Here is a 24,871-nt window from a genome sequence, read left to right on the forward strand (position 1 = left end):
CGGGACTGCTCTGTCTCCCCCGGGCCGGAGTCCCCCCTTGCGGCGCGCGGAGCTCGATTCGGCCCGGCCGGCGGCATCGAGGGGCGGCACCGCTCGCGCCCCGCCGCCAGCCGAGGTGAGACAGCCCTGGTCGGGGTCCCCCCGTTGTCCCCAGGCTTCCCCAACGCCTCCAGCCCTGGGGTCGGCACCTCCGGCCCTGAGTGGCCTGGGGGCCAGTGTGGAGGGAGCAGCATCCCATGGATGGATGGATGGATGGATGGGGGCCAGTGTGGAGGGAGCAGCATCCCATGGATGGATGGATGGATGGATGGATGGATGGATGGATGGACGGACGGACGGACGGATCCCAGCTCTCCAGGCTGGCTCTCAGCCTCTTCCACACCTTTGGAGTGTTCCAGGCTCCTGGAGCCCGGACCTCCAGTCCCGTGGTAAGGAAGAGGAGACAGCACTGCTGCCCCACAGCTGAACATCCCAGACGGGTTATAACCAAGCATCACTTGGAGCAGACAGAAAACAGCCGTCCCCGTACAGCACGCTCTGGCTGACAGCTCAGGACGGGAAGCGATCTCGTCTTACAAATTACAGGAGCCCGTTTACACTGGGCAAACACTTCCCGTTCCACAGAGACCAAAGACCGCGAACGGCAGCAGGTCAGAGCCTCCACTTCCCTCGTGGCTCTCCAAACCTTCCAGACGTGCTGCGGGAAGAACTCCACACCTCTGGGCACCACGGCCTCCCCCAGCACCCTGCCACAGCCAGAGACTGCTTGGGTGCACAGCTGTGGGTGCTGGAGCCTGAGCACATGTGTGGAATGGTCCAGAGCTCTCACAGGACAGCTCTTCGTGCTGAGATTTGTCCCATTCCATCGTTTCATCTGTGTCTGGGAGCTGAGCGATCCTGGGTAAAGATCTGGAAGGCTCTGACAGGGAACAGAGCAAGAGTGGAAATACTGGAGGCAAACCTTCGGTTTTCAGCGCATACCGAACATGTGCCACATCATTCTCTTCCCCAAGTTAGCGCAGATCAGACTCTTCCGAGGCACAGCGCCTTGCAGTGAGCTTTGGTGGCTGCAATCTCCTCCTAATCCAGGCTTGTTTCAGGGAAAACAGGCAATTTTACATCCCTTTGATATGGGTCTTAGCTGCTAATGATGCTAGGAGCTAAAAAGAAATGGGCATAGAAATACACAACTATGAAGAATTAAAATAGTGAATTTAATTCAGCCAATTCCAACAAAACTGGTAATTCCCTGGAAAACAAACCTTGCACAGAAAACACAGAACAGAAATGGTTTTGTCCTGACAGCTGGTGAGAACAACTGGGTGAAAAGGTGAATGGAGTATTTCTGACTTCTCTGGAAAACAAAATGTTTCACGCATCCTGAAAATGCCCTATTTTTTACTAAATGGGTTGGTTTGCGAGGCAGTGATTGTAAAGGCTCTGCAAGGAAAGCACACGTCTGTGCTCTGACACAACCAGTGACTGCAGATGCCAAACGTCTGGTTTCTAAAAAGCCCTGATGCTTCCCTAAAGGAAAAGCTGGGACTTCTAAAAATCATAGAAACATGGAATGGTTTGGGCTGGAAGGGAACCTCAAAGCTCATCTCATTCTAAGACCTCACCAAGAGCAGGGACACATTCCACTAGACTAGTCCAGAAACCTGAAGAACGACAACAAAAATATCTATTATTTTTAAGAATCATAAGCCTGGCTTGCCCAGTGGTCCTGGTTTTGGCTTCGGGGTGATGCAGAGTCGGATGAAACGGTGCGAGGCTGTGGCCAGGCGCGTGGAGGGAGCTGGCTGGACAGCCTAGCTCAGCTCCTCCAGCACTGAAATACTCTTTCCAAACCAATACCAAAAAAGGTTTGTTTCTAGGTCAGGACCTCAGCACTCAATTTTAACCAGGGGCTGACAGTCCAATCTGAACACAGCTGTAAAATGGATTCGTGGGAGAAGCTTTGGCATTCCTTTTGTAATTAGAAAACAGCCACTGAGCTGTGTGCCTTTAAAGGTGAAAGCTATTCTTGACATAAAAATTAGCACGTAGTTCCTCTGACATCCCTTGGCTGCTGCGCTGGGAGCTGTGAGCGAACAATCCAAAGATAAGCAAGAAATATAAACATGCTGAATTATACAAATACGTAGAAGGGGATCAGGTTTAATTTATTTTATTCTCTGACAGACAAAGAGATTTATTTTTACACTTTTTCTCCTAAAAAGCACTGGTTAAAAGGTCCACTTAAGCACTGAAACCTCAATGGCATTTAAAAACTTGAAGTGCTTTTAATAGCTGCCTTTTGAAAATACTGTTAAATCTATTTTTGAGATGGATAAACTAAGCTACCAGTGAAGCAGGGCAGGAGTTTTTGGAAGGGCCCAGCAGTGAGAAACTGTCGTTCATTTCTCAAAAACTCACCTCCTGTACAGGGACCTTGAGATAAAAACTACCACACTGCTCGATGCTTTAAAAACCTGAGGGTCCTTTAAATTCCAATTTTCTCTCTTTGGTGGGAATCTAACCCCGACAGCCTTGAAAATGAACCCCAGGCAGTTTTCAGGATACGGCTCAGAGTGGCTGTTTGTAAAATAAAAGTGAGGGAAGAGCGAGGAGAACTTGGAGGCTTATCAGCACCCGGAATGCCCCGGCTAATCCTCGGCAGCCCCGGCCCCTTTATGTAACCTGGGATTGCTGCAGCTCAAGGGCTTACTGGGGTCTGGGTGGTTTTCTTTAAACCTCTTGTGGACAAATGCAAACACATTAAATACTTCTTTCTTCTGCCTCTCTAAGGAAAAAAATTGTTGTAAGAGGGGAAAAAAAATGTTTTATTTGTGAACAAGGGCTAATAGAATTAAACTCGTATACTGAGACTAAAACGTGTTTCTCTCTGATCTATCTTGACTGAACAGAACCTGCCCAATTTACAATACTCAGGTGTAACTCTTTGAAAAAAGGTTGAATCCCAAATTTCCCTTCACCTCAAATACTCTCTGGAAGTGCTGGGGTGTTCCAAATAAAGAGAAGAACTGCCCCTTTATACCATGTGCACCATTTCTGGCAGCATGGGTGGCTGTGCTGGAATACTTACGTCCTCGTGGCCGCTTCCCCGCGGCTCTCCTTGCCCGGAGGACGCCTTCCCGTGCCCTCCATCTGACTGCTCTGACTTTCCACGGCACATATCCTTCCAAGGCAAAATTCAACTTTCAAACTCTCAGCCGGTGCTAAGCCATTCACCTCACGCTGAATGCTTACGGAAACTTCAGAAGGAAAAAAAATAAACCCCCTATTGAACTCCTTGCAATCGGAGACCTGAATGGGCTCGATATAAACCCCACTCGAACCAGCGGCAGCAATAGGCTTCCCTGGATGTTGGATTTGATCCAGCTTAAAAGTTTCCATGAAATAAACTAGGCTAAGCGCATCAGCTGCATAGAAACTAACTCGGTGTAACAGGAGCATCTGTTCTTCACATCCACCATTTTCTTAGAGCCTTAACTCGGCGGCGCTGCGAGGTGCCAGCGGATCCCCGGCCGCGCCGGCACCGGCACGGACATCGATTAGCAGGGAGCATGCACGTCGTATAAACCACTTGACCAGGTAGCTTTTGTTTGTCAGAAAAACAGCTTAATGTATTTGGAAGGATGGCGTTACAGAGCGAAGTCAATGTCCGCACTGAGACAGCGGAGGAGCACACCTCGGACCCATTAATACACGGTACAAAGCAAATGTTTACCCAAGTACAAATGAAACAGGTCGACAATTAGCTAATGCAGCTTTGTGGACATAAACCAGGTACAGTCGAGCAGAACCAACATAAAATAGAAAGGAAACAGCCCTTTTCCTACGCCACGCTAAGAGCACCGTGGTTAGTGGTTTGGGAAGCCTCTGTCACGGTGAAAAATTTCCTTGCCGGTGTTTATTCTACTGCTACACTGCTGGGATAAAAATAACAGCTGGCTGTACAAGGGACCCACTGTCAATACTGCAGTAATTGACAACATACAATTAAGTCTCACACCTGTTTATTGTAAGTAATTCATAGATAACCACTTCTAGTACACATTTTCATACTGGCTTTTAATGCTTTTCTCTTTTTTTTTTTTTTGTAAGCTCAGGGATACCCAAATTTCATCTAAGGGTCATCACTGTGGTTACCCGGACCCAGAAGGCTATACCTACTTTGGGAAACTGGTGCGAGGTGGTGTGGTGGCCAGGGGTGACAGAGATGGCTGGGGAACTACAGGTCCCAACATGCAGGACGGTGTGGTGGTGGTGGCAGCGGGGCCGGGGGAGCGGGGCTGGGGACATGCGCTGGCGGGCCGGCCATGCACGCCGGGCTCTACACAGGGCCAAAACAAAGACCTCTACACACCTGGAGTGAGAACAGTGGTAACAAAGTCATAGCTACATATTCTTCTCTACATTTTTGTTTATTGAGACAAACTAATTAAAAGGCACAAACATAGGGCATATGTTTACATGGACATTATAACAAACATATACATTAAAAGTGTAGGAATGTGTTTCCTTTCTGCTAAACAGAAAGTTCCTAAGCTTTTATATATACAAAAGTTGTACAATTTGATGTCCTAAAGTACAAAAGATCATTTATAAAATTATTTTACACTAAGCTCTATTATTTTTTTTTTTTGTTTGTTTTTGTTTTACTATGTAGTCCAAGCCCCTAGAACAGTTTCACGTAAGGATACAGATACCTGTCACCTGAGCCAGCAGCCTGGCAATCACTGCTCGCACGGACACGGCCGGGGAGGAACGGAAGCAGTCCAGTGTGACTGGTCAGTCCTGCTAGCACTCTGTGAAAATGCACACGCTAATCTCCAGAGCTCTCAACTTCATAAAGATAAAAACATCTCAACTGTAATTTCTTTTTTTTTTTTCCTCTTTTTTTTTTTTTTTATTTAATGTAGAGTCTTGGGTTTAGGGTGGTTTGTTTTTTTTAAACAAAGTTTTAAAAATGTGAATATGTGACATGATAGTCTAAAAAGTATATCTGTTTCCCTAGACTTTGCTTTCTACTTTATGTACAGATAAACAGGTTAAGAAAAAAAAGCACATGTAGCTTAAACATGTGTGACCATTTATGAGCAGTTCTGGGCTGGACAGCTCAGCACCCCAGAACTCCCACAAATTGATAGAAATGTGTTAACACAATAGAAGAATAACGTAAAAATGATGATGTTTGCAAATATTTACAAAGTTGAACAGATTTGCACAACACTTGATTAAGAAATAGGGGAGAAATTAAAAGACGTTCTCTGCTTGTCCTGGAGGGGCATCCTACCTAGTTAGTGGTTAGAATAAAAACTGTATACAATTTAATATAAGACAAAACTTCTAGTGAACAACTAACACGTCTGTCCCCTGCTGAAACACCAGCAGGCTCTGATTGGGAGGCAGAGGGCATAAAAATCACACCCAGGGCCTCCAGAATCTTCCAGCTTAAAGCAATTTTCCTTAAGTTTCCAAGCACTCCTTTTGCTCCTAGATAAGAGTCCCATGGGGGTCTGACTGTTCAGAGACCATGTTTACATACATTTCGACTCCTCTTCTGTCAGCCATGGCTGTTTCTCACCAAACAATAACAGTTTTTTTTTAAAAAATGTTGACTACAATGCTCTATTCCCTTAGGGTAATATGTTGGGTAATATTTACATCTCCAAATATCAGGTCACAATCCCTATTATATGTTGAAGTTAGAATGATAAGTTATCATATGCTTTGCATATCAGAGCTGGTATCACCTTTCCCATAGGGAATGCTGCCTGAAATTACCATATTCCCAAAGGTAAAATGCATATTTTCTCCAAAAATGCATTTTTTTTTTAATGACAACATTGTAATGCATTTACTCATTAAAAAAAATAAAAAAAAAAAAACATCAACACAGACAAAGGTTCTACACTAGCTCAGAAACAGTGGACTTGCCTGGCAGGTTAAAATGAGCCATCCACCCTGTCACAGATACAGAGGGGTCTTTGCTAGTGTTCAGATTAAAATAATTTTCTAAGTTATAATTTGAGGGGATAAAACATAAAACTGTTTTTTTTAATTACCTTTTTTTTCTTTTTTTTTTCTTTTTTTTTTTTTTTTAAACTCTGGCAAATAAGTATCTGTTCTAATTCAGCATCAGTCAGCTACAAGGTAAAACTTAATTTAAATGAAGTGCTCCAGTGAAACTCAAGCCTGAACCATGTGAGCCAAATCAAGGGGAAGATGCTATTGTGGTCTCTGATGGTGTTGCCCCAGTGTCTTAGTCTGAATTTATTATTAACTAAAACAAAACAAAACAAAAAACCCAACAGAACAAAACAAAACAAAACAAAACAAAAAAAAAAACCCCAACCAAACAAAACCCAAAAAAGAACTGCTGGTAAGGATTCCATTTTAATCCTTTTTAATACTGTTTAGAACTTGTTTACCAGGGAGGAGAGGTGGGCAAGGCCTGGGGCAGGAAAGGCATGCTCTCCACTGGTCTCATGGCTATGTTGAGGGGACCAGCCAGCGTCATGGGGGTGGGCAGGTTCATGGGGGACGTGATGGTGACGGGGTGCGCTATGTTCACTGGAGCGGTTACCGGGGTGGGCAGGTTCACCGGGGTGGTGAGCGTTAATGGAGAGGTCATGGACAGAGGACTGGTTATAGTTACAGGATGCCCTAAGTTCATCGGACTGGATATATTAACTGCACTTGATACATTTACTGGACTTCTCATGCTCATTGCAGCTGCCACTGTGACTGGGTTTGTGATAGTCCCAGAAGCCACAGAGGACGTTATATTGAATGGAGTAGTAAGAGTCACAGGCGTAGTAGCAGCAGTGGAGGTTTGGCACAAGTTAGCAGCTTCTAAAAATGAGACATAAAAAAGACAAAAAGTTTTTAACACATAAAAAAACCATGGACAAGATTTAAACAAAACAAAACAAAACAAAAAACCCAAAAACCAAACAAGAACAGGTACAAATTCTGGAATAATTTTCTTTAGGTATTATTAGTAAGTTAAAACTGTTAACATTCTATAGCCTACAGGAAATACAAACTCTCATGCAGGTCATTTCAATTCAGTATTTTTTCCTGAGAAGTCAAGTGAGGTTGTCTTAGCAAGAGGGTTTCCATGTTCATAAAAACAGTACTGTACAATCAAAAAAATCCTCCCAAGAGGAACAGTAGAAATAGAGGAGAGAGTGTACATACCGAATGGTACGTACTCTATAGCCTTCTCAAAGGTGAACTGACATTCTGTGAAGGTTTTAAAAAGTCATTATTAGGGACTGATAAGCAAAGCTCGTTTCAATATTTACCTGCTTATTTCAGTCTTAATTATTGCTACTAAACTGCTCCACTGCTCACAGTACCTCTACTTCAAGGCTACCCCAGCAGCACATCCCTCAACCCCCATCAGCTCCTCAGCTTTCACATAAGCTACAGCTCCACACCATGTTGGTTTGGGGGGTTTTGGGGTGGGTTTGCAGCAAGCAGGACTGAAGTGCAGAGCAAGGGAGACCCAGGAGGCCGGGGCTGGGGAGCGGGGCCGGCCGGGGGGACGCGGGGGGGACGGGAATCACTCCACATCCATCAGCACCACCTGCCGGCTACCCACACCGGGAGGCTCCGGAAACAGGGAACAGGGCAGGGCTGGCTGCTAAAGAAACCGGGGAAAATACGCTCTACAACAACGTTACTAAGCCGTGTCTGATTCCACAATTGCAGGGCAGGACCCCAAGCTCAGTTACACCCACGTGTCAGAGGTAAGCCAGGAGCAAAGAGTCCACTTTGCCACTGGGGCAATGCAAATGTAACTTTGAAAGCAACATTAGCCCCATTCAAGGGTTACTGTTGGTTCTTCAAAGTCCATAGCTAGGAGGGATGGAGAGGAAGGGAAAGAGTAAAAAAAAAAAAAAAAATAAAAATTGTGAAAATAAATTGTACTAGACTAAAAAAAATCCCATCTAGTGTTGTAAAGCCACCACAAGTGGAACTAGCACAGGAGAACCAGCATGGAAAGAGCAGCTCAGGTATGGCACTGACTGGTCTAACTTCACCTTCAAGCATAGTCACACCCAAAGACACATCCCACCCATGCTCCTTCCCCAATTCAGTTAAGCTAAAAGCACCAGTCTGACACCACTGCTACCCACCCACCTCCCTCACTCCCCATCCTGCCCCAAAACACTATTAAGTTAAAGCATATTCAACATTCTCAATAAGAAAGGAAAAGGAAACAAGACACAGGGAAGAACAAGCAGAAAAAAATTCTCAGTGATTTCCTAAATCTGACACCATTTCCTTTATCTATTTAGTGGCCTGATGATATGTAATGTTTCTGTTATCACTACATTTTAACATGAATAAGCTGTTTCTGTACTGTCTGATCATAGAATTCAATTACTGGCGTAACAAGGGGAAAGGAAGCAAGCAGCCTAAAACACAAACAAGAACCTAGAAAACAAAAACAGATTGAAGAAACTGAAAGGAAGGTTAGGAGAAGAGAAAAAAATAAGGTGAGTCAAAAACATTCCTAAAAACAGCCAGTGAAAAACAATAAGCAGTGGTCACTAAGAACTTCTAAAACATGTAATCCATGAAGTCACATGATGGGCATTAGTAATCAAACTGTTGTGAAACAAATAAGCAGCAGAAACAGAAGAGTTTAAACTACTATATCCTAAAACCACTGAACTGTTCTCTACAAACTGACACAATGACCAACAACAGCAATTCCACTTCAATTACAGCAGCACAGGTAGAGGTGAGCAGTGAGCCAGCACTGATGAGAAAAGGATCACCGATTAGCTCATTTTGTAATAAAAAAAAAGCAACAGAGAAAGAAACTTATCTGAAGTCTAGAAAACTATACAGTTATATGATGATAGAGCAGATGGAATAAATTGGGAGAGAGAAGATGAATAGGACACAGAAAGCACACAGCTGCACACTGGTGCTGATGCAAGGACAGGGGGTGTGTGTATGTGTGTGCACACAAGTGAACAAGGGCAAATATGCACCAAGACAGCTAAAAGCCACATGCAAGTCAAAGCCCACACTCCTGCCCTGGAGCAGACACAAGCTCCCCTCTGTAACTGATGGCTCCAAGGACACAGGCAAGCACAGAGACCAAGGGAGCAAGTCATGAGCAAGTCATTTAACAGCCTGATCTGGGGCCTGTTTCCTCCTGTTCTTCCTTAGCTGTGACTTCTAAGAATGAAACTGTCATGTAAGACATCCCTCCTGACACCTTAAACTCCCCAAATGACTGTAAACTCCACTACCTCACAAACCCAAATGCGTCAATATTGGTTTGTTTTACCTTTCTTCCTCGCTTTGACGGCCTCTTCCCACAATCTCAGGGTCTCTACCTGCTTTCCAGGCCAACTTGTTACGTGTTGCTGCTGCTGCTGCTGTTGCTGCTGCTGCTGCTGTTGTTGCTGTTGTTGTTGTTGCTGCTGCTGCTGCTGCTGCTGCTGCTGTTGTTGTTGCTGTTGCTGCTGCTGCTGTTGCTGTTTCTGGTTGCTGGTCTCTTCACTCATGCATGCTATGCCAATCAAGTAAGAACACAAATTCACCTTGAAAAGTTACTCTGCTTTCTGCTGAGATAACAAAGGCAACTTCTACAAAGAGCATGTGGAATCTCACAGGATTCCAAGAACGAAACCACAGAGGTGTTTAAAACAATATCATTAATTCTGTGCTTTATAAAACTACTTTTCCAAGAGCTAAAAACCCAAATGTAAGTCAAGAACATCTACTTTAACTGCCAAAAATGTATTTGTATTTAGGAAGAATGAAGTTAAAAACTCCAATGAGTCCTCTATAACTCAAGCTGATTCTACTTTCTCTAAACTTTAGCTCCAGCTTAAAAATGAAAAATAGAAAAGCCTTTTTACTTCCTATTGCAAGTATGACTTAAAAATTTCAGTTTACCTTTACATCACAGAACAGCCTGTCACTACTCTCTGGCCACAGCACAGCTCATCATTTCCACGTCTAACAACTGCTCTAAATGCCTCATGTGAACTGGCTTAGCACCACCAAACTGGCTTGGGAAGCCAGAGTTGTAACCTTATACCTTGAAAAATACTTCACATCCAAATTTCTTACTAAGCTCAACAATCAGGCATTTCAGACATTCCCAGTACCTTCAGATTATCCAGGAGTAACAGGAACTGCAAAGATGTTGTAAATTAATACAGTTTAAAAGGCTTTAAGGACACAGTTTCCAAAGACATTCCTTACTTCTGCCTCTTGATTCCTCTGAAAACCCGTTTTATATTACTAACCATGTGGGTTAACTTAAGTTACAGGTATTTTAATAGGGAAAATTTGAAAGTCAAGTCTTCATTTGCTTGCTAGGCACTCCCAGGCCCAGACCGCAGCACTTCCACAGAGTTTAAGGCTAGAAGGAGCTATTAGAAACATCTCATCTGACCTCCTGCACACCACCAGTCAGATGCCATCGATGCCTAAAACATATCAGGGCTGGATTTAAATCCTTTTCCTGTCAGCTACAGCTTGAGGGAGGAAACACTGAGCCCCAGGGTCAAAACCCAGAGAAAGAAGAGAAATCTTTCTCCTGATTTTGATGAGCTTTAGATGAGGCTTCAGACCTGAAACCTGGCAGGTCTTAGCAGTTCTTAAATAGTCTAAAATCACCAAACTATCTGTTGGACTTTTAGGCCTGCACAGTTCAGGAGGTAGTACTAAACTTAAAAGGTGAGAAAATTTTGGAACTCTTTTCTTCAAGAGATTGGTCACTGTCATGAACTGCAGGGCATTCCTAAGGGATAAGAGCACAGTGTAGCAGCAAACCAACTCCACACATGCCAATTCTTGAGCTGAAGCAGATTCTGTTACTAAATATCTACTTTTAAGAGGTGTGACCACCCAAACTGACAGACACATAGCTGAATTTTAATGTCATCAAAGGCAATTCCCTTCGCAAACACACTGTTATTAGAAATGTTTGTAAAACGTTCACCTACTTTTATTGATGCCTTGTTTACAGGTATTACAGTTGATACTTTGGCTCTGCCCGTGTGTCTTTAAGTGGCTGGTGATATATGCTGCACTCAGAAGTTTACCACAGATATTACACGATACCTTTCCTTCATGGCGCACCATGTGTGTCCGCAGTCTGTCTTTGGTGGCAAAGGCAGCAGTGCACGTCTAGATGAAGGACAACAGTTACACTTGAGGTGCAGACAGAGCAGTACAGCATCACCTACAGGCCCACTGGGAGCCCACGTTACCTTGCAGGTCCTAACGGTATCCTAAGTGCATTGACAACATTAAGTTTTACCCGTATTTATAGAGAAACCAAACTGCTCAGCAGAGACTGAGAATGGAACTCATTTCTGAGGCAATCAGGACAAAAATCATACTCTGTACTATTTGAACTTTCTAAAAACAGCGGGTTGCCTTACCCACCAATGCAAGAGGGAGCTTATAAAAATGCCTACAACAGGCAAAGTTGGTTTCTAATATAATTTTACTGTACAAATATGAACTTGGTACCTTACACTGCTCAAGTACTTCTGTTCCCATCCAGAACAAGGAAACAAAACCTTTTCCTAACGCTATTCTTTTTACCCAAGGCTTTTATTTAATAAGATGAGTCACTAAAACACAGGTTGGAATAAGCATGGATATTCCAAGCAAAACAGTTAATTGTTCAAGGGCAATCAAATTATTTTTCCTAGACTCAGTCATCAACTTATGACAACTTGCTTTCCCCTTCCAGCAAAATAACAGATCCAGAATCAACCATTCCCACCCATTTTAAATAGATGTGCTGAGAAAGAGATTTGATTTGAACATGCTGAGAAACACACTGCACACACTACCCCAGAAATGAGCACTGAGCTGAGGATGCTGCTACAATCCTACTACTAAGTTAAGCATATGGTAAAACAGAGCAACTACGCTGTTCTCCAAGAAAACAAAAACCCTCTAATCTTCCTAAAAAAAGCAGCCACAGCATCTTTCTAAAGTTCCACCGTAACTCCAGCGCTGTGGTGAGGTAGAGGATGTGGCTTTATTCCTAAACTTGCTTTTCAAAAGTCCAGGAGCAAATATGGTTCTGGAAAGATTCACCTGAGCTGTACTGACACAATAAGGTATTGTTCTTAATAAACCATTTTAGCCCTTACTTGGCATTTGAAGGGTCTCTCTGTTGAGTGAACATGTTTAACGTGACAGCTTAAATGATCAGGCCTGCAAGAAAGAGAGGAACAGGAGAAAAGTGCACACAGTTACAAACACAAAGTCAGGACACCTTGGTTAGCAGTGCTGACACCGCGCTGGTTGCTCCCTGCAGCCCCCATCCCTCTGACAGCCAGGATAAATCCCTTCCCCTCACCTACCACGAGCTTCACCTGCAACACCTCACAGCTTAAAAACAACCTGCAGTTTAAAACTTAACTCTGTTCTCCTCACACACCTGAAAATGGCACGTCTGGTCACACCTTGTGTAAAGGTGAGAGCGCAACAGCTCTAAAGGTTGAAGTTTTCTCTGTTGCAAGCACAGGTACAAACAGAGCCGGCAGCAATGCAAGCCCCCCTGTGCTCTGTCAGTGCTCTCCACCCTGCTGTAAGATCAGGTGACAGTTTACCTGCCCTGCTGCATTCGGACACAGACCATGGCAAAGGCTGGCAAAGGGGCTCTGTGCACATCCCCAGTGACACAGACACACGTCTTACGGGACCTGGATGAGGTCAAGAAACCATTTCAAACAACTCTCGTAAAAAAGGGACCACTTCTGGCCACTGCTGACCTTGCTCAGATGGAGATTCTCTCACCCTAAAGGCAGACAAGGCTCCTCATCTCCTCACCAATCTCCTCAGAGGTTTGGTTCTCCCAGCCCCTCACTACGATAGCTTAACCCTCTCCTTGCTCATGAAAAGCCAACAGTGGAGCATGCCTGGGATTTGCTACATGGTACCTTGAGAAGCCTTTTCCACAAACACCACAGGTGTAGGGTTTCGTGATGCCACCTTCGTGAGACCTCACGTGGTAGGTCATGCGATCCTTTCTCTTGAAGCGCTGATTGCAAATGGGACATTCAAAGGGTTTCTCATCGGAGTGGGACAGCTTGTGCCGGTTGAGGTGGTAGACGTCCCTGAAGGCCTTTCCACACATCTCACAAGCATGGTTCTTCTTCACGGGCTTGCTGGGCTTCTTCACTGTCTGCGTCACTGCCATCGCCGTGGCGCCGGCGCTGCTGCTGGGGTTCGTGGCAGAGGAAGACGTAGTGACTGTGGACAGGATGCCTGCGATAGTCGAAACCAGTGAACTCCGGCTGTTGTCACCAGCGATGGTCGAGATAAGGGGCACCATTGTGGTGGGAGTTTTCTTTGGCCGTGACACTAACTTTATCCCTGTGTGGCAGGACTCGTGACGCCTCAAATGGTAGCTGTCCCTGAAAGCTTTGCTGCAGTAAGTGCACACAAAGGAGGTTTTAGGTTTTTCCTTTTTAATCCCAACAATAGCATCCTTTAATGTTTCTGGTGCAGGCTGAGGTTTCTGCGTTATTGGTAAGGGCAGAATCGGCTTCTGATCGGGCGGCTCAACAGCAGAGCTCAGGAGAGGCAACAAACTGTTCTGTGCTGCCTGCTGTTGGTGATGGGAGGCTTCGTGTGCCTAAAACCAAACATTCACACTTAAATTCTCTGGATGGGTGCTCACTCTGGCCTGGTGAGAACATTTACAAACGACAGGGAAGCACATTCTAGACCAAAAGCCATGGAAGGAACAACAGGAGAAGGTTACATAACACTGGTTTTGGACAAGATAAACCGCTCACGCTGTAAATGCCCTGGCTGTGCAGGTCCTGTGGTAAGTGTAGGACACAGTGCAACAATTATTAAGAATTATTAAGTTTCTGGAGGGCAACTTTTCATGGAAGACTAGGTGCTTGTCAGATCTTTTAGTAACAGCATTTCATCTTTACATAACAGATAACTCATTTTGCTAATGATCGTATCAGATGGCATCTCAGGACTATCTCTGGAGAGGATGAAGGTGCTGACAGGAGTTGCAAAATAATGCCTCACCTTTAAGCCGAGCTTAGTGAATTGAACTGCAGCCACAGAGAGCCAGGATGTGATAAGGCGTCTTATTTAAACAGTGTGTTCATACCCCTGTGCCAGCACTGAAACCAAAGCAACTTGAATCGGGAGCTGTCTAAAGCCACATCTCTATATTTAGCAGGTTCCTGATGCATTTATCCACTGACCACTGTGCTCTCTGCATCTGGAACTAACAAGAATAGCGGCACGGCCTTTTTCTCTTTGTCAGCAGCTACTTTGTGCTGGGAAGAGAAGCTGATCGATACACACTGGGAGATGTCTAGAGATGCTGGAGAACACGGTTCGGGGGTGTTTGGAATAAACCCTGAGAGCTGTTTGAAAGCAGCCAATACCAACTAACTTTGCACTACAGAATCAGTGGCAGAAGCTACAGGGAAGGGAAGGGGGGGCCTGCAGCCAGCACCGCTCAGCTGAGCTGCAGCTTGCCTGCCACGGGCTGTGCTGCACCACGCGTGGTTATTCTAAGGCAGAAACACTGTTATTAAAACTCATCCAGTCAGACTGGGACAAAACCCTGGCAGATACAATTTTAATGTGGTTTAGAAACCACACAGACCAATTCAGCCTAATGGAGCATTAAAATAAATCACTCCAGCACCTTAAGCCAGTTTAAGTGCATCTGTATTCAAGATGTGCCTTGGTCTCATCAGACCAGTTTTAAATCAGGCTCGTTATTAACGCAGCGTGCCAGGCCTGAAGCTGAGTTTGGGGAAACTTGCATTCCCATTAGATCAGTACTGCAGCCTTCCAGGACTCTTTTCCTATGGCTTTCCTCACAAAATAACATGACTCAAAGCTGCGAGAGCTGAATAAAACACTGTGCTGGTGCACGACCCCGACCTATCTACTTTTACATCTGTTGGGGATGACAGTGCTAGGAAGTGCACTCAGGCTAATGCTCTTCCCTTGGGAATCCATTTCAACGCGTCCTTTGGACAAGCCAGTATTTCTAGAAGCTCACTTTGGGCCTTTTTCCTAGTTGTACCCTGGATGCTTTGCCTGTCTGGATTGCAGCACGGACTACAGGCCCCCCCCAGAGCATCTCTCCCTTGCTGCAGGGCAGCTCCTGCCCCACACAAGCCCTGCATCACTCCAATCTCACTTTTTGGGAGCGTGATGCTGGTGATCTTTGGATAAAAGCCATGGGTGGATACCAACACTAACCCACGTGGGAAGGAATACAAGCTCCCGAACACTCCAAGTCTATCTGACAGGAAAACAGTTTACAGGAGAAAGCCTGGACTCCGAACATTAACAGGAGACAAAACTTGTAGGAATCATTAGGAGCCAGGCCAGGCTGTCCATCAGTATCTGCATTTTAGATCCATCTGTGCCGAAGCTCGGGATGCAACAGGTAGGCTGGATATTACCACACCTGCCTGGCCACAGCAGCCACCTCAAACAACAGCCCAAGGGGCTGGTTTATTTTAGGGAGCGATTGCCGAAGAGCTGGATCCAGAACTCTCCTGGAGGCGACGCTACTAAATCAGGGCATGGCACAAGCTCCAGCAGCTCCATTAAACTTTTCCCTGACTTCAGTGACAATTCTGGATTTTTAAACTATTTATTTTCCACATTTTTAAAGAGGTTTTGACACTTCTGCATTGCATGAAAATAGAGTCTGCATGATACACACTGACAGCACAATACTGAGCAAGTTGTGCACTTCAACACAATTTTAACTTAAAAAAAAACCTGAAATGTTTTACAACTTCAAATCAGCGTTAAACAATGTTAAACTGCACCAGAAGACACTGCAGAGCACCTAATGATAGTTCCAGAGATACAATTTCAAAGGCAGAGCTAGCAGATCGGATAATGGAGAGCCCAAATCCTTTGGACAAGGTTCAAACTTGGGCAGTTTATGGATATTTTTAAGCCTCAAAGAATGGTCAGCACTTCAAGGTAATGATGCACTTATTCCTACAGATCCGATGGAGACAGCAGACATAAAACAATGTATATCCACAAAGCTACAGGCTATGGTGCTGCTGCTTATGTAAGTCTGCTTATCTTGGTTCCCAGGGAGCCGGCGTTATTAGCAGTGCCGTGCTCCTCGCAGCCCCTTTGCCACGAGCCGTGTTCCTCAGTTTCCAAGGGCCGTTAAAGCCTTTTAAAAAAGGATCAGGCAGCATTTTTTTTTAACTCCCTGTTGGAGAAGGGAAGCCAGCACCTGCTGCACGCCTCTGGCAGGCGCAGTTATCCAGGCTCCAACCATGGTTTTACTTGACCCAGCATTAACGTCACGTCAACAATCTGGGGATATTTTGATGGCCTGGGACAGGCTCTCGTGCAAAATCCCCTTGTTCTGTCACTAATTCCTTCTCTCCTGGGGGGGCAGTAAACAAAAAAACCCTGCAATTCGTGACCCGGAGTGTAGGATGTGGCATTGTGAACTTCCAATGCCAGAGGCTAAAATATTTTTGTACTCCAGCCTTAATGTGAGAGCAACAAATTAGCATGAGTCATATCTTGAACACTCCATCTGATGGATGAGTCCTCCTCACATTAACAGATACAACTTTCACTTCCCAAGCAGATACTAAAAGTGGTTTTCAAACTATGCATTTTGGGGACTAAGAAGATCCAAACAAGAACTCCTTATTCAGTAGCATGACTGGTTCTTTAGAAAGGGATACAATTCATCAAGATGCCACCTAAAAACAATCAAACAACTTTATTTGGAAGGAGCGATTTACAGTCGCACAGCCCACTGCTACAGGACTAAAATTAAAACGTTGAACCCTCCTCTAAAAACATTTGGCTAAAAATTACAACTTTATATTCCACATATTAAGCTGTCCCTTAGGAATCCTGTCCCAGCTGGAACACACACTTGGTTTAACACTCCCCCCAGGAAGAATGAGTGTGAATATTCAGCCACTTCCATTTGTTATTTAACTGACACTAGGGAGAGGCTTTTAAATCCACGCTTTTTAACTAGTTTTAACTAATCAGCTGGATCAGGGCTGACATGCTGCTGTGGGAATGGGAAGAAGAAAAACGAAAGTCACATCAGGACTACCTCAGTGCTGCTTTCTGCTGGGTGCATTGGCATGCCCACACCCCACATCACTGATTTTAACAAAACCACTCAAGAAACAATATTCAGCATTTATCATGAGCTCTGAAAGCTTTATTATTTAGGGAGGGAAAAAAAAAATCAGAGGAAAATTTCCACGTCACAGTTTTATGAAGATGCTTCCGAGTCGCACGTTCGGAAAGTGAACTGCTGACTCCTTAATTAAAAGCAGCAAAGCCGACTCCTAAATCAGCGAGTGACATCACTACTTCAAAACTCAGCACCTTCAAAAAAACACGGAGGAACAGCGAGGAGCTGGACACGTACTTGAAAGCATTACTTGGCATTTCTCAGCCTGCTGCAATACAGTCCTGCCAGCCTAGGAAAAATTTCCCCTGGAAAACACTCAGCTGGGAGGCAGCAAGGCACTAAACCAGCCCCGGCTCGGAGGGAGATGGCCCTCAACTAAGGAGATTAACTTCTTAGCGTGAAGTTTCCTACGTGCGAATCACAACTGCCCACTAGAGTGAGAAATAATTCACCAGACCTCAGCCAAACTCGATGGCATCACCCGCATCCATCACGAAAAGGCGGAAAACCCAGAGCCCAGCTCCCGGTACCGGCTCCCCGGAACATTCCCGGCGTGTTTTCGGAGGCAGAGAACCCGAGCGAGTGACTCATCCCTTGGTACTTGCAAGGGACGAATTTTTCCTCTCTAAAGGAATGGTGCTCGCTCTTGGCGGATTTATTCATTCAACTCAGGTTTTCAAACTCGTGTCACGGGTTGGGTTTGGGTTTAATTCCGAGGAGGACAGTGAGAAAGCGAGCGGCCGCGACCGGGAATGTGCAAAGAGGATTATTTTACCTTGAGAAAGGTGATGTGCTGGGCGCTTTTCCCCCCCCCACCCCCCCCGCTGCTGCTGCTGCAATCACACATTTTATGCTTTCCAGCTCAAAAAAAAAGCAGGAGAAAACAATCTGGCGTGAAAGGGCTCGCGAGCCTCACAAAAGCCAGGCGAGGAATTTTTTTTTTCAGTTTTTTTTCTGGTACATTGGATTTTCTTCGGAATTACATAAACAGCGGTGTTTTTAAGTCAGTCTTTCACCGACAGAAAGGGGGAAAATTGTGACTCAGTTAGCAAAGGGAGGGGTTGCACGCTCCACCGTCCCTATTCCTCCCCATTCCCGTTAGGATTTCGCCAGTTTTTACAGAAATCCGGCCCGCTCGCGTCCTATTTTAAAAGAAAACAAGCTCCCTCGTCAGCCGGCCCTGAGTCAGGCTGTTTAAAGAGGGATTAATTTATTCTCCCAGACACGGCGTTTGTTCCATCGGGGTTTTGTTGGAGCCCGGTGGAAGCTTGGGGTTGCTTTTTTTTTTTTTTTTTTTTTTTTTTTTTTTTTTTTTGGTTGGGGTTTTTTTTTTCTGTTGTTGTTGTTTTTCTTTTTGGGCGGGGGGCAGGGGGGGGAGAGAAAAACAAGCAAACATAAAAAAAAAATACAAACAAAAAAACCCAAAAAGCGCGATCTCATGTTTTACAGTGGGAAAATAAAAATAAAATATAAATATGAATATCGGTGGTTTGCAATGAAAGCGGGAAGGGAGCGCGCTGCGGGGCGGCGGCGGAGGGAGAAAGTGCAGGAGGGAAGGAGGGAGAAGCGGAGCCGCGGGGCCGGTGAGGCGCTGCCCGGCGGGCCGGGTCGGGCCGGGCCGGGCCGGGCCGGGGGCGGGCGGGGGCCGGGCGGCCGCGCTGAGTGACAGCCCGGCCCGGCGGGGACCGGCGGGGCCGCGGCCGTGAGGGAGGGAGGGAGAGAGGGGGGGCGCGGGCAGCGCCGCCGCCGCGGGGCCTCACCTGAAAGAGGAACGCGGTCCAGTTGGCCTCCATGGCGGGGGCGGCGCGGCCCCGGGCGGCGGCGGCGGCGGCTGCGGCGGGCGGTCCCCCCGTCGCTCCCTCCCCCGGGCCGCAGCTACATGGAGCCGACAACAAAGCGGCGGCGGCGGCGGCGGCTCAACATGGCAGCGCCGAGCGGCCGCTTCCGCTAACCTCGGGCTGCACCACTGCGGCCCAGAGGGGGGAGGCGGCGGCGCGGCGCCCCGGCGGGGCGGCGATGGCCCGGGCGGCCGCGGCGCCGCCCCCGCCGCTCCCCTCGCCGCGGGGCGGGCGGCGGGCCCGGGGCGGCGCGGCGGGGCGGCGGCGCGGGCGGCGGGGCCGGGGCGGCGCGGCGGGCCGGCCGCCCCCCCCGCGGGGCTGGCAATGGGCCGGTCCCGGGCTGGGGAAGCCGAGCTGTGGCGAGAGAAGATGGAGGAGCGGCCGAGGTGTCCGGGGCCGCCGCCGCCGCCCGCCCCGGCCCGGCCCCGGGGCCGCCGAGCCGCCCGCCCGCCCCTTCTCCCCTCCCCGCCCGCCCGCCGCCCCCGCCTGCCGCGCCGGGAGGGAGGGAGGGAGCCGCGGGGGCGGCGGGGGGCGGCTTCGCCCGCGGGTGCGGGCGGGCGGCAGCGCCGGAGGCGGAGGGGGGGGGGTGTGAACTCGAGGTCGCCCCGGGGGTCGCCCGGCGCCGCCACCGCCTCGGCACAGTCGGGCTCGCCCTCAGCCCACCCGGGCTCACCCTCATCCCTCCAGGGCTGCTGCCGCCTTCCCCGGCCGGCCCTGCTTCGCACCCCGCCTGGCCGGGCTCCAGGAGGGCCGGGCCCGTCACCGTCCCGCAGCCCGGGGCCCCAGCAGCCTCCCCCGGGCCGGGCCGTGTCCCCTGGCCCTGCCGCCGCGGGGTCTCGGGCGATGCGGTGACCCTGCGCAGCCCCGCACACCTCCACCGGTCCGGCTGAGTGGATTCGCCCGTACCTGAGGCATCTTCGGCGCAGCACACGCATGCAAATCGTAGCCACGAGCAATTAAATACATACGTACCGTTAATTATGTGTTTACATACATCAAGCACGTCCCTGACAGGCAGCAGGACGGGGCCCAGGGACGGCTCCGTGCACCTCCCTGGTGCTCCCAGGACAGGAAAGGATGCAGGGGACATCTGTGCCCTGCCTCAGGTGGCATCTGAGGGACACCCAGCGTTTCTTTGACACCTGAGTGTGGCAGGTTTAACACTGTCACAGGAGGGGGGGTTTTAATCCCGACCTCCCCTCGCCTTCCCTGGCACTCGGGAGATGAGAACAGGCTTACAGCACTTTATTTTTTATTTTCCCCCAGCTCTGGTCAATCCTCTTTGCTCAGGCTCGGATCCCCGCTGAGCATCCGAGGCCTCGGCAGCACTGGGAGTGGGAAGAAGCAGCCGAGGCGCCCTGGCTGCAGCGTGCAGGGCTAAATTTGGCCCCTGTGACTTCCTCCCGTGTGGGACACCCGGGTGGTTTTTCTTGTCTCCTGTTACAGATAATGCAAAGGCCGGTCCTGAAGCCGCAGCTCGGGGAAACCCAGCGCAGCAGGGAGGAGGGACGGTGGGGACAGAGCAGGGACCAGGGGACACTCAGCGGGGGTCGCTACCCGCCGGCTCAGCTGTGGCTTTGAGCAGCGTTGGGCAGGTCACCTGGCTCCTGCAGGGCTGGTCCTCGCCCCTCCCGAGGCGTTTCTTCACCTTCCGAGAGCGTTGCAAAACAGTCGTTGTTCTGTTCTGAGAGATGCCTGCGGTTCTTTCACGCCTCTCAGGCTTTTTCCTTGAAACTCCAGCGCCAGAGTCAAGTGGTTATGTCAAAACGTGTTTGCATTTGAAACAAAAAAGTTTCTGAGTCTTGTGACCCCAGAGGGAAGTTTGTGACTACGTGCCCAGGGGCTTGGCTGCCTGGAGCGGCCCAGCCTGCTTGGGAGCACCTGCAGCTCCAAGGGTCCATCTGCCTCAGGGAATTTGGAGCCTGCTTGATTTTGACTCCCCTGTCTGCACCACAGTAGAGCTCTGTGCTGATGCACAGCACTGGAAACTGCAAAACGTTGCCCTTGCTCTGCAGAAGCTCCAAACTGAGAAAAACAGACCAGAAAAAGGAGCCAAAGGGGGTTGCCAGTGCAGCACTCCACCAGCCCAGCTCGCCTGGAGATGGTCTCTGCTCATCCCAAATGTTTTTCCCAGCCGTGGTGTGGGACCAGCTGGATCACCCCCACGGCACCCCGTGTGCTGAGCCGGAGGGTGTCCCTGTGCTGCCCTGCGTTCCGACCCCGGCACTGCCCCCAGGAGAGCCCGGAGGAACCCCACGTTTGAGGAGAGGGGACACCACTGCCGCCCCTGGTTATTTCCCTCCCGGTCGCTCAGTTATTTTTGTTAACGCTTATTAAGGGAGACTTGGGAGAGCTCTTTGTTAAGGGCTCACACTCACTTCAATTAAAGGCTAAGAAAACTACCCAAGCGTATCACTGACTCATCGGAGAAATCCCGACGAGCACGTAGCCGGCTAAACTCTGTTCTTGTTTTCACAGCTAAAGGACCAAGAGGGGATACAGGAACAAAACCTGCGAGACTCACAGCTAAGCCAGACGAGAGGGAAATGGAGTTGGAACCCACTTCCCTCTCGGCAGTGCCCGGCTGGGCCCTCCCAGCCCCTCTCTTACCCCGACACATCCCGCAGCCAAGAGCTGGGTTGGGAGCAGAGCGAGCCGAGGCGCTGGGAGTCCCCGGGGGGAAGGACTCGCAGGAGCTCTATTTAGAAAGGGCAAGTCTGTGCCAAACCTGACGAACTTTCCTTTACCCAGAATTATAACTGGAAGTCTAAAAAGCCGCAGTGTTTGAAAACACATATTTACATTATATATGCCCCAAAGCAGAATAAACAAAGGTTAGATTTGTAAGCTCTCCATCTTAATTAAAGCAGCACTGCTTAGGACAAACCCACATAACAGGCGGCTTGAAGTGTTGTGTTATTTAATTTATACCTTCCAGCTCCCTTAGTCATGGAGCTGGGACAGCGATAGCATCAGCAGCCACCCTGCTGTGCGGCGCACAGGGAATTTCTAGGGCACTGGGAACCGTGTGGCCCATTTACCACCGTCCCGAGGCTGCGCTTTTCTGCCTTTTCAAGCTCAAATCTTCCCTCCTTCTGCCTTGGCACTTCCCACATTGTTAGGAAAGAAGGGAATGCTGCTGGGTGTCTCCTGCCTCCAGTGCCAGTGCCGAGGCTGGTTGTGAGGAGCCTCCCAGGGACAGGCCAGCACCGGAGCTGCCCCCGGTGCCACAGCCGTGCTCTGCCAATGCCAGCACGACGCGTGCCCCAGCCCCTGCTGACAGTCCCTGCTCCACTTCTGCTGGGCCAGCGTGTGCTTGCATCACTTAGAATAGAAACTGTGGTCAAATATTGCAGCTTTAGAGGAACCCCTTTCTGTTCATGCTCTGAGTGACACAGCGGGCTTTGAATCTCACAGCTCTGTGGGGCTGGAGAGCCCTCGAGAGTGTAAATAAGCTGCGCTGGTGGTACTGAGAATGTGCTCCCCACAGGCAATTTCCCTTCAGCTGCTTCCCAAGTTCTGTCTTCTCTGGTTTCTCTCTTTGCAGCCTCAATTCCCTCTCAAAGCGATCAGGGACACTAAACAGAGACAGTGAATTGCATTGCGGGAAGCAGGTGTGCAAGCAGAGTGTTCCTGCTGGGAGGAACCGTGGGATGATCCAGCAGCCTCAGAAGAGCATCCCACGGTCTCCCACTGCCCAGAACCTGCTGGATGAGCATCTCTGACCTGCAGGAAAATGAGGGTGGAAGGTGCTGCAGGGACAGGCAACCCATTTACTAGGCAGAGGGAAATGGAAATGGGAACAGAAAAGGAAAGGGAAAAGGAATGGGAAAGGGAAATGGAAAGGGAAAGGGAAAGGGAAAGGAAAAGGGAAAGGGAAAGGGAAAGGGAAAGTTCTTGCCAGATGGCTGCCCACAGTCACGGCCTCCATCCCACCCTCGCGGATGGCAGTGATGCCCTGCCCTGCCCTGCCCGTGCCATGCCAGGGCCACCACGCCAGCCAGCCCCGGGGCTCGGCGGGAGCGCTGCCACTGCCGAGAGCTCCGGAGCCTTCTCGTAATTAGTGCATCTGAAAGATCGCTCCACTTTTCAAAGGAGGGAAATAGAATGCAGGAAATTACCAGCCAGCTCGGCTGAAGCGCTGAGAGGCAGGACTGCGATCAGTGGGGAAGCAGCGAGGAGCTGCTGCAGGGGAAGGAGCGTTGTCAGTGGGACTGAGCAGGGATGGCTGAGTGCTGCTCCCTGCTCTGCTTTCCTGGTTTTAGCCCCCAACTCTGAGGTGCTTTGCTGCAGTGATGTGTCAGGAGGAGGGAGGGAGGGAAGCTGGAGAAGCCAGAGGGATGCCCAGGGCAGTGGGGTTGTGGTGCCAGGGCCACACATGGCTGTGACAGCAGGGACACTTCTGGGTCTGTCCGGAGCTGGGTGTCAGCTCCCACCACACACTCACCATCCCAGGGCTCCCCGAGGACCGGGCCATGCCCGTGCTGCCTCCAGGCAGGAAAAGCCTCACGGTTACTCCATGCTTTAAGCATCCCCTGGTGAAAGCACTCCCATGGCAAACTGCCCGGCAATGGTCACTCCCTTCCCTGCAGTGCTCCCGAACTCTTTCTTCCCTGCTGCACCTCCTACACCCCCTGTCCCCCCTCGGCCACGCTGCCGCACCTGCCATGGGAAACCCTTCCTGCCTTCCTGGGATTTCCTCATCCTCCCTAATCGTTGCCACCCCTGCGAATCCATCAGTGTCTCCTGTCCCCGGGGTGCCGCAGCAGGCGGATTCCCGCTTCCCGGCAGCCTGAGCTTCGCCTTCCCCGGCTGGGCACGGGGCTGGCCGCCTTCCCCCGCGCGTCGGACGCCCCGTCGGGGCCCAGCACACGCCGTGGCCGGGCAGGAGACGCTCGGAGCTTCCGGCGGGGAGGGACAGCGAGCCCTGGGCTATGTTTAGCCCTGCGGCCGCACGCCGGGAAGTGCCGTTATCTCTTCCCACCTCCTTGTCCTCGGCCGTGCCTGGGCTAATCTCTGCTTGGCACCTTGAGCGCCGCAGCTGCCCCACGCCGCCGGCACCCAGCGGCTTTTTGTTGTTATTTTAGTGATCTTCGCCACAACTTTTTTCCCATAGAACGCCCGCTGTCATCTGCGCCCCGACGGAAGAGCCGCCCCTCGATGGCCCCGCCGGGGATGCTGCTGGTGCGGCCCGCAGGGTCACTGCCCGTGCTCATCATCTCTGCCGCTGCCACTGTGGGGACACACGCGGGGGACACCCCGGGACTGCCGCACACGGGGGTGCGCAGGGCTGGGCACTGATGTCACATGGTGGGGATTGCCCGCGTTTAATATCAAATCCGAGAATCGTGGAACGGTTCGGGCTGGAAGGGATACTGAAGATCATCCAGTTCCTCCCCCCTGCCATGCTCAGGGACACTTTCCACTAGACCAGGTTGCTCCAAGCTCCGTCCTTGAACACTTCCAGGGATGGATGGGGCAGCCACAGCTCCTCTGTGTCCTTATGATTTACATGGTGTACACAGAGACAAGGAGACACGCAGCTTTTTCTGTCTCATATGGAACATTTCAGAGCCCTCCTGGCAGGTGCTCACCGACCCCTGCTCACCCCCTGCCCCGCGCTGCCCTCAGCACTCTGCCTTTGAACCTGCTGAACTCTGCTGCTCTCCAGGAAAACATTCCCAGTTTGATTTAAAAACTTCCCGAGCCAGAGCCTGTACCAATTACTTAGCAGCGCACTGCTCCGGTTAATCACCAGTGACCATTTTTAGTAATAATTCCTGCGGGGCCAAGGACTGCAGGGAAACATCCGCTCCTG

General features: G+C 49.4%; 1 protein-coding gene across 2 annotated transcripts; it reads right to left on the reverse strand.

Moving 5' to 3' along the window:
* Positions 1-4,005: 4,005 nt before the first annotated feature.
* VEZF1 (vascular endothelial zinc finger 1) lies at positions 4,006-19,195 on the reverse strand. Of its 2 annotated transcripts, XM_032129779.1 has the most exons (7): positions 18,976-19,190; positions 12,957-13,654; positions 12,165-12,228; positions 10,998-11,181; positions 9,326-9,550; positions 7,213-7,257; positions 4,006-6,864 (listed from the first exon to the last, which is right to left on the reverse strand). In XM_032129779.1, exons 1-7 carry the CDS (start codon positions 19,006-19,008, stop codon positions 6,437-6,439), a joined length of 1,677 nt encoding a protein of 558 aa, XP_031985670.1. In that variant the 5' UTR covers positions 19,009-19,190; the 3' UTR covers positions 4,006-6,436. The 2 variants fall into 2 exon arrangements, with proteins under 2 accessions (XP_031985670.1, XP_031985671.1); XM_032129780.1 differs by lacking the exon at positions 7,213-7,257 and having other exon boundaries at positions 18,976-19,195.
* Positions 19,196-24,871: the final 5,676 nt, after the last annotated feature.

Source organism: Corvus moneduloides, chromosome 20 (genome assembly GCF_009650955.1).
Source record: "Corvus moneduloides isolate bCorMon1 chromosome 20, bCorMon1.pri, whole genome shotgun sequence".
In the NCBI taxonomy this organism is placed as follows: Eukaryota; Metazoa; Chordata; class Aves; order Passeriformes; family Corvidae; genus Corvus; species Corvus moneduloides.

Bases quoted from the DNA above. Each gene is read 5' to 3' on its own strand.
- VEZF1 (XM_032129779.1), bottom strand. From the start codon at position 19,008: ATGGAGGCCAACTGGACCGCGTTCCTCTTTCAG. The intron at 13,655-18,975 runs GTGAGGCCCCGC...GTTTGGTTTTAG, and splicing joins GGACCGCGTTCCTCTTTCAG to GCACACGAAGCCTCCCATCA. The intron at 6,865-7,212 runs GTATGTACACTC...TCTCATTTTTAG, and splicing joins TATAGAGTACGTACCATTCG to AAGCTGCTAACTTGTGCCAA.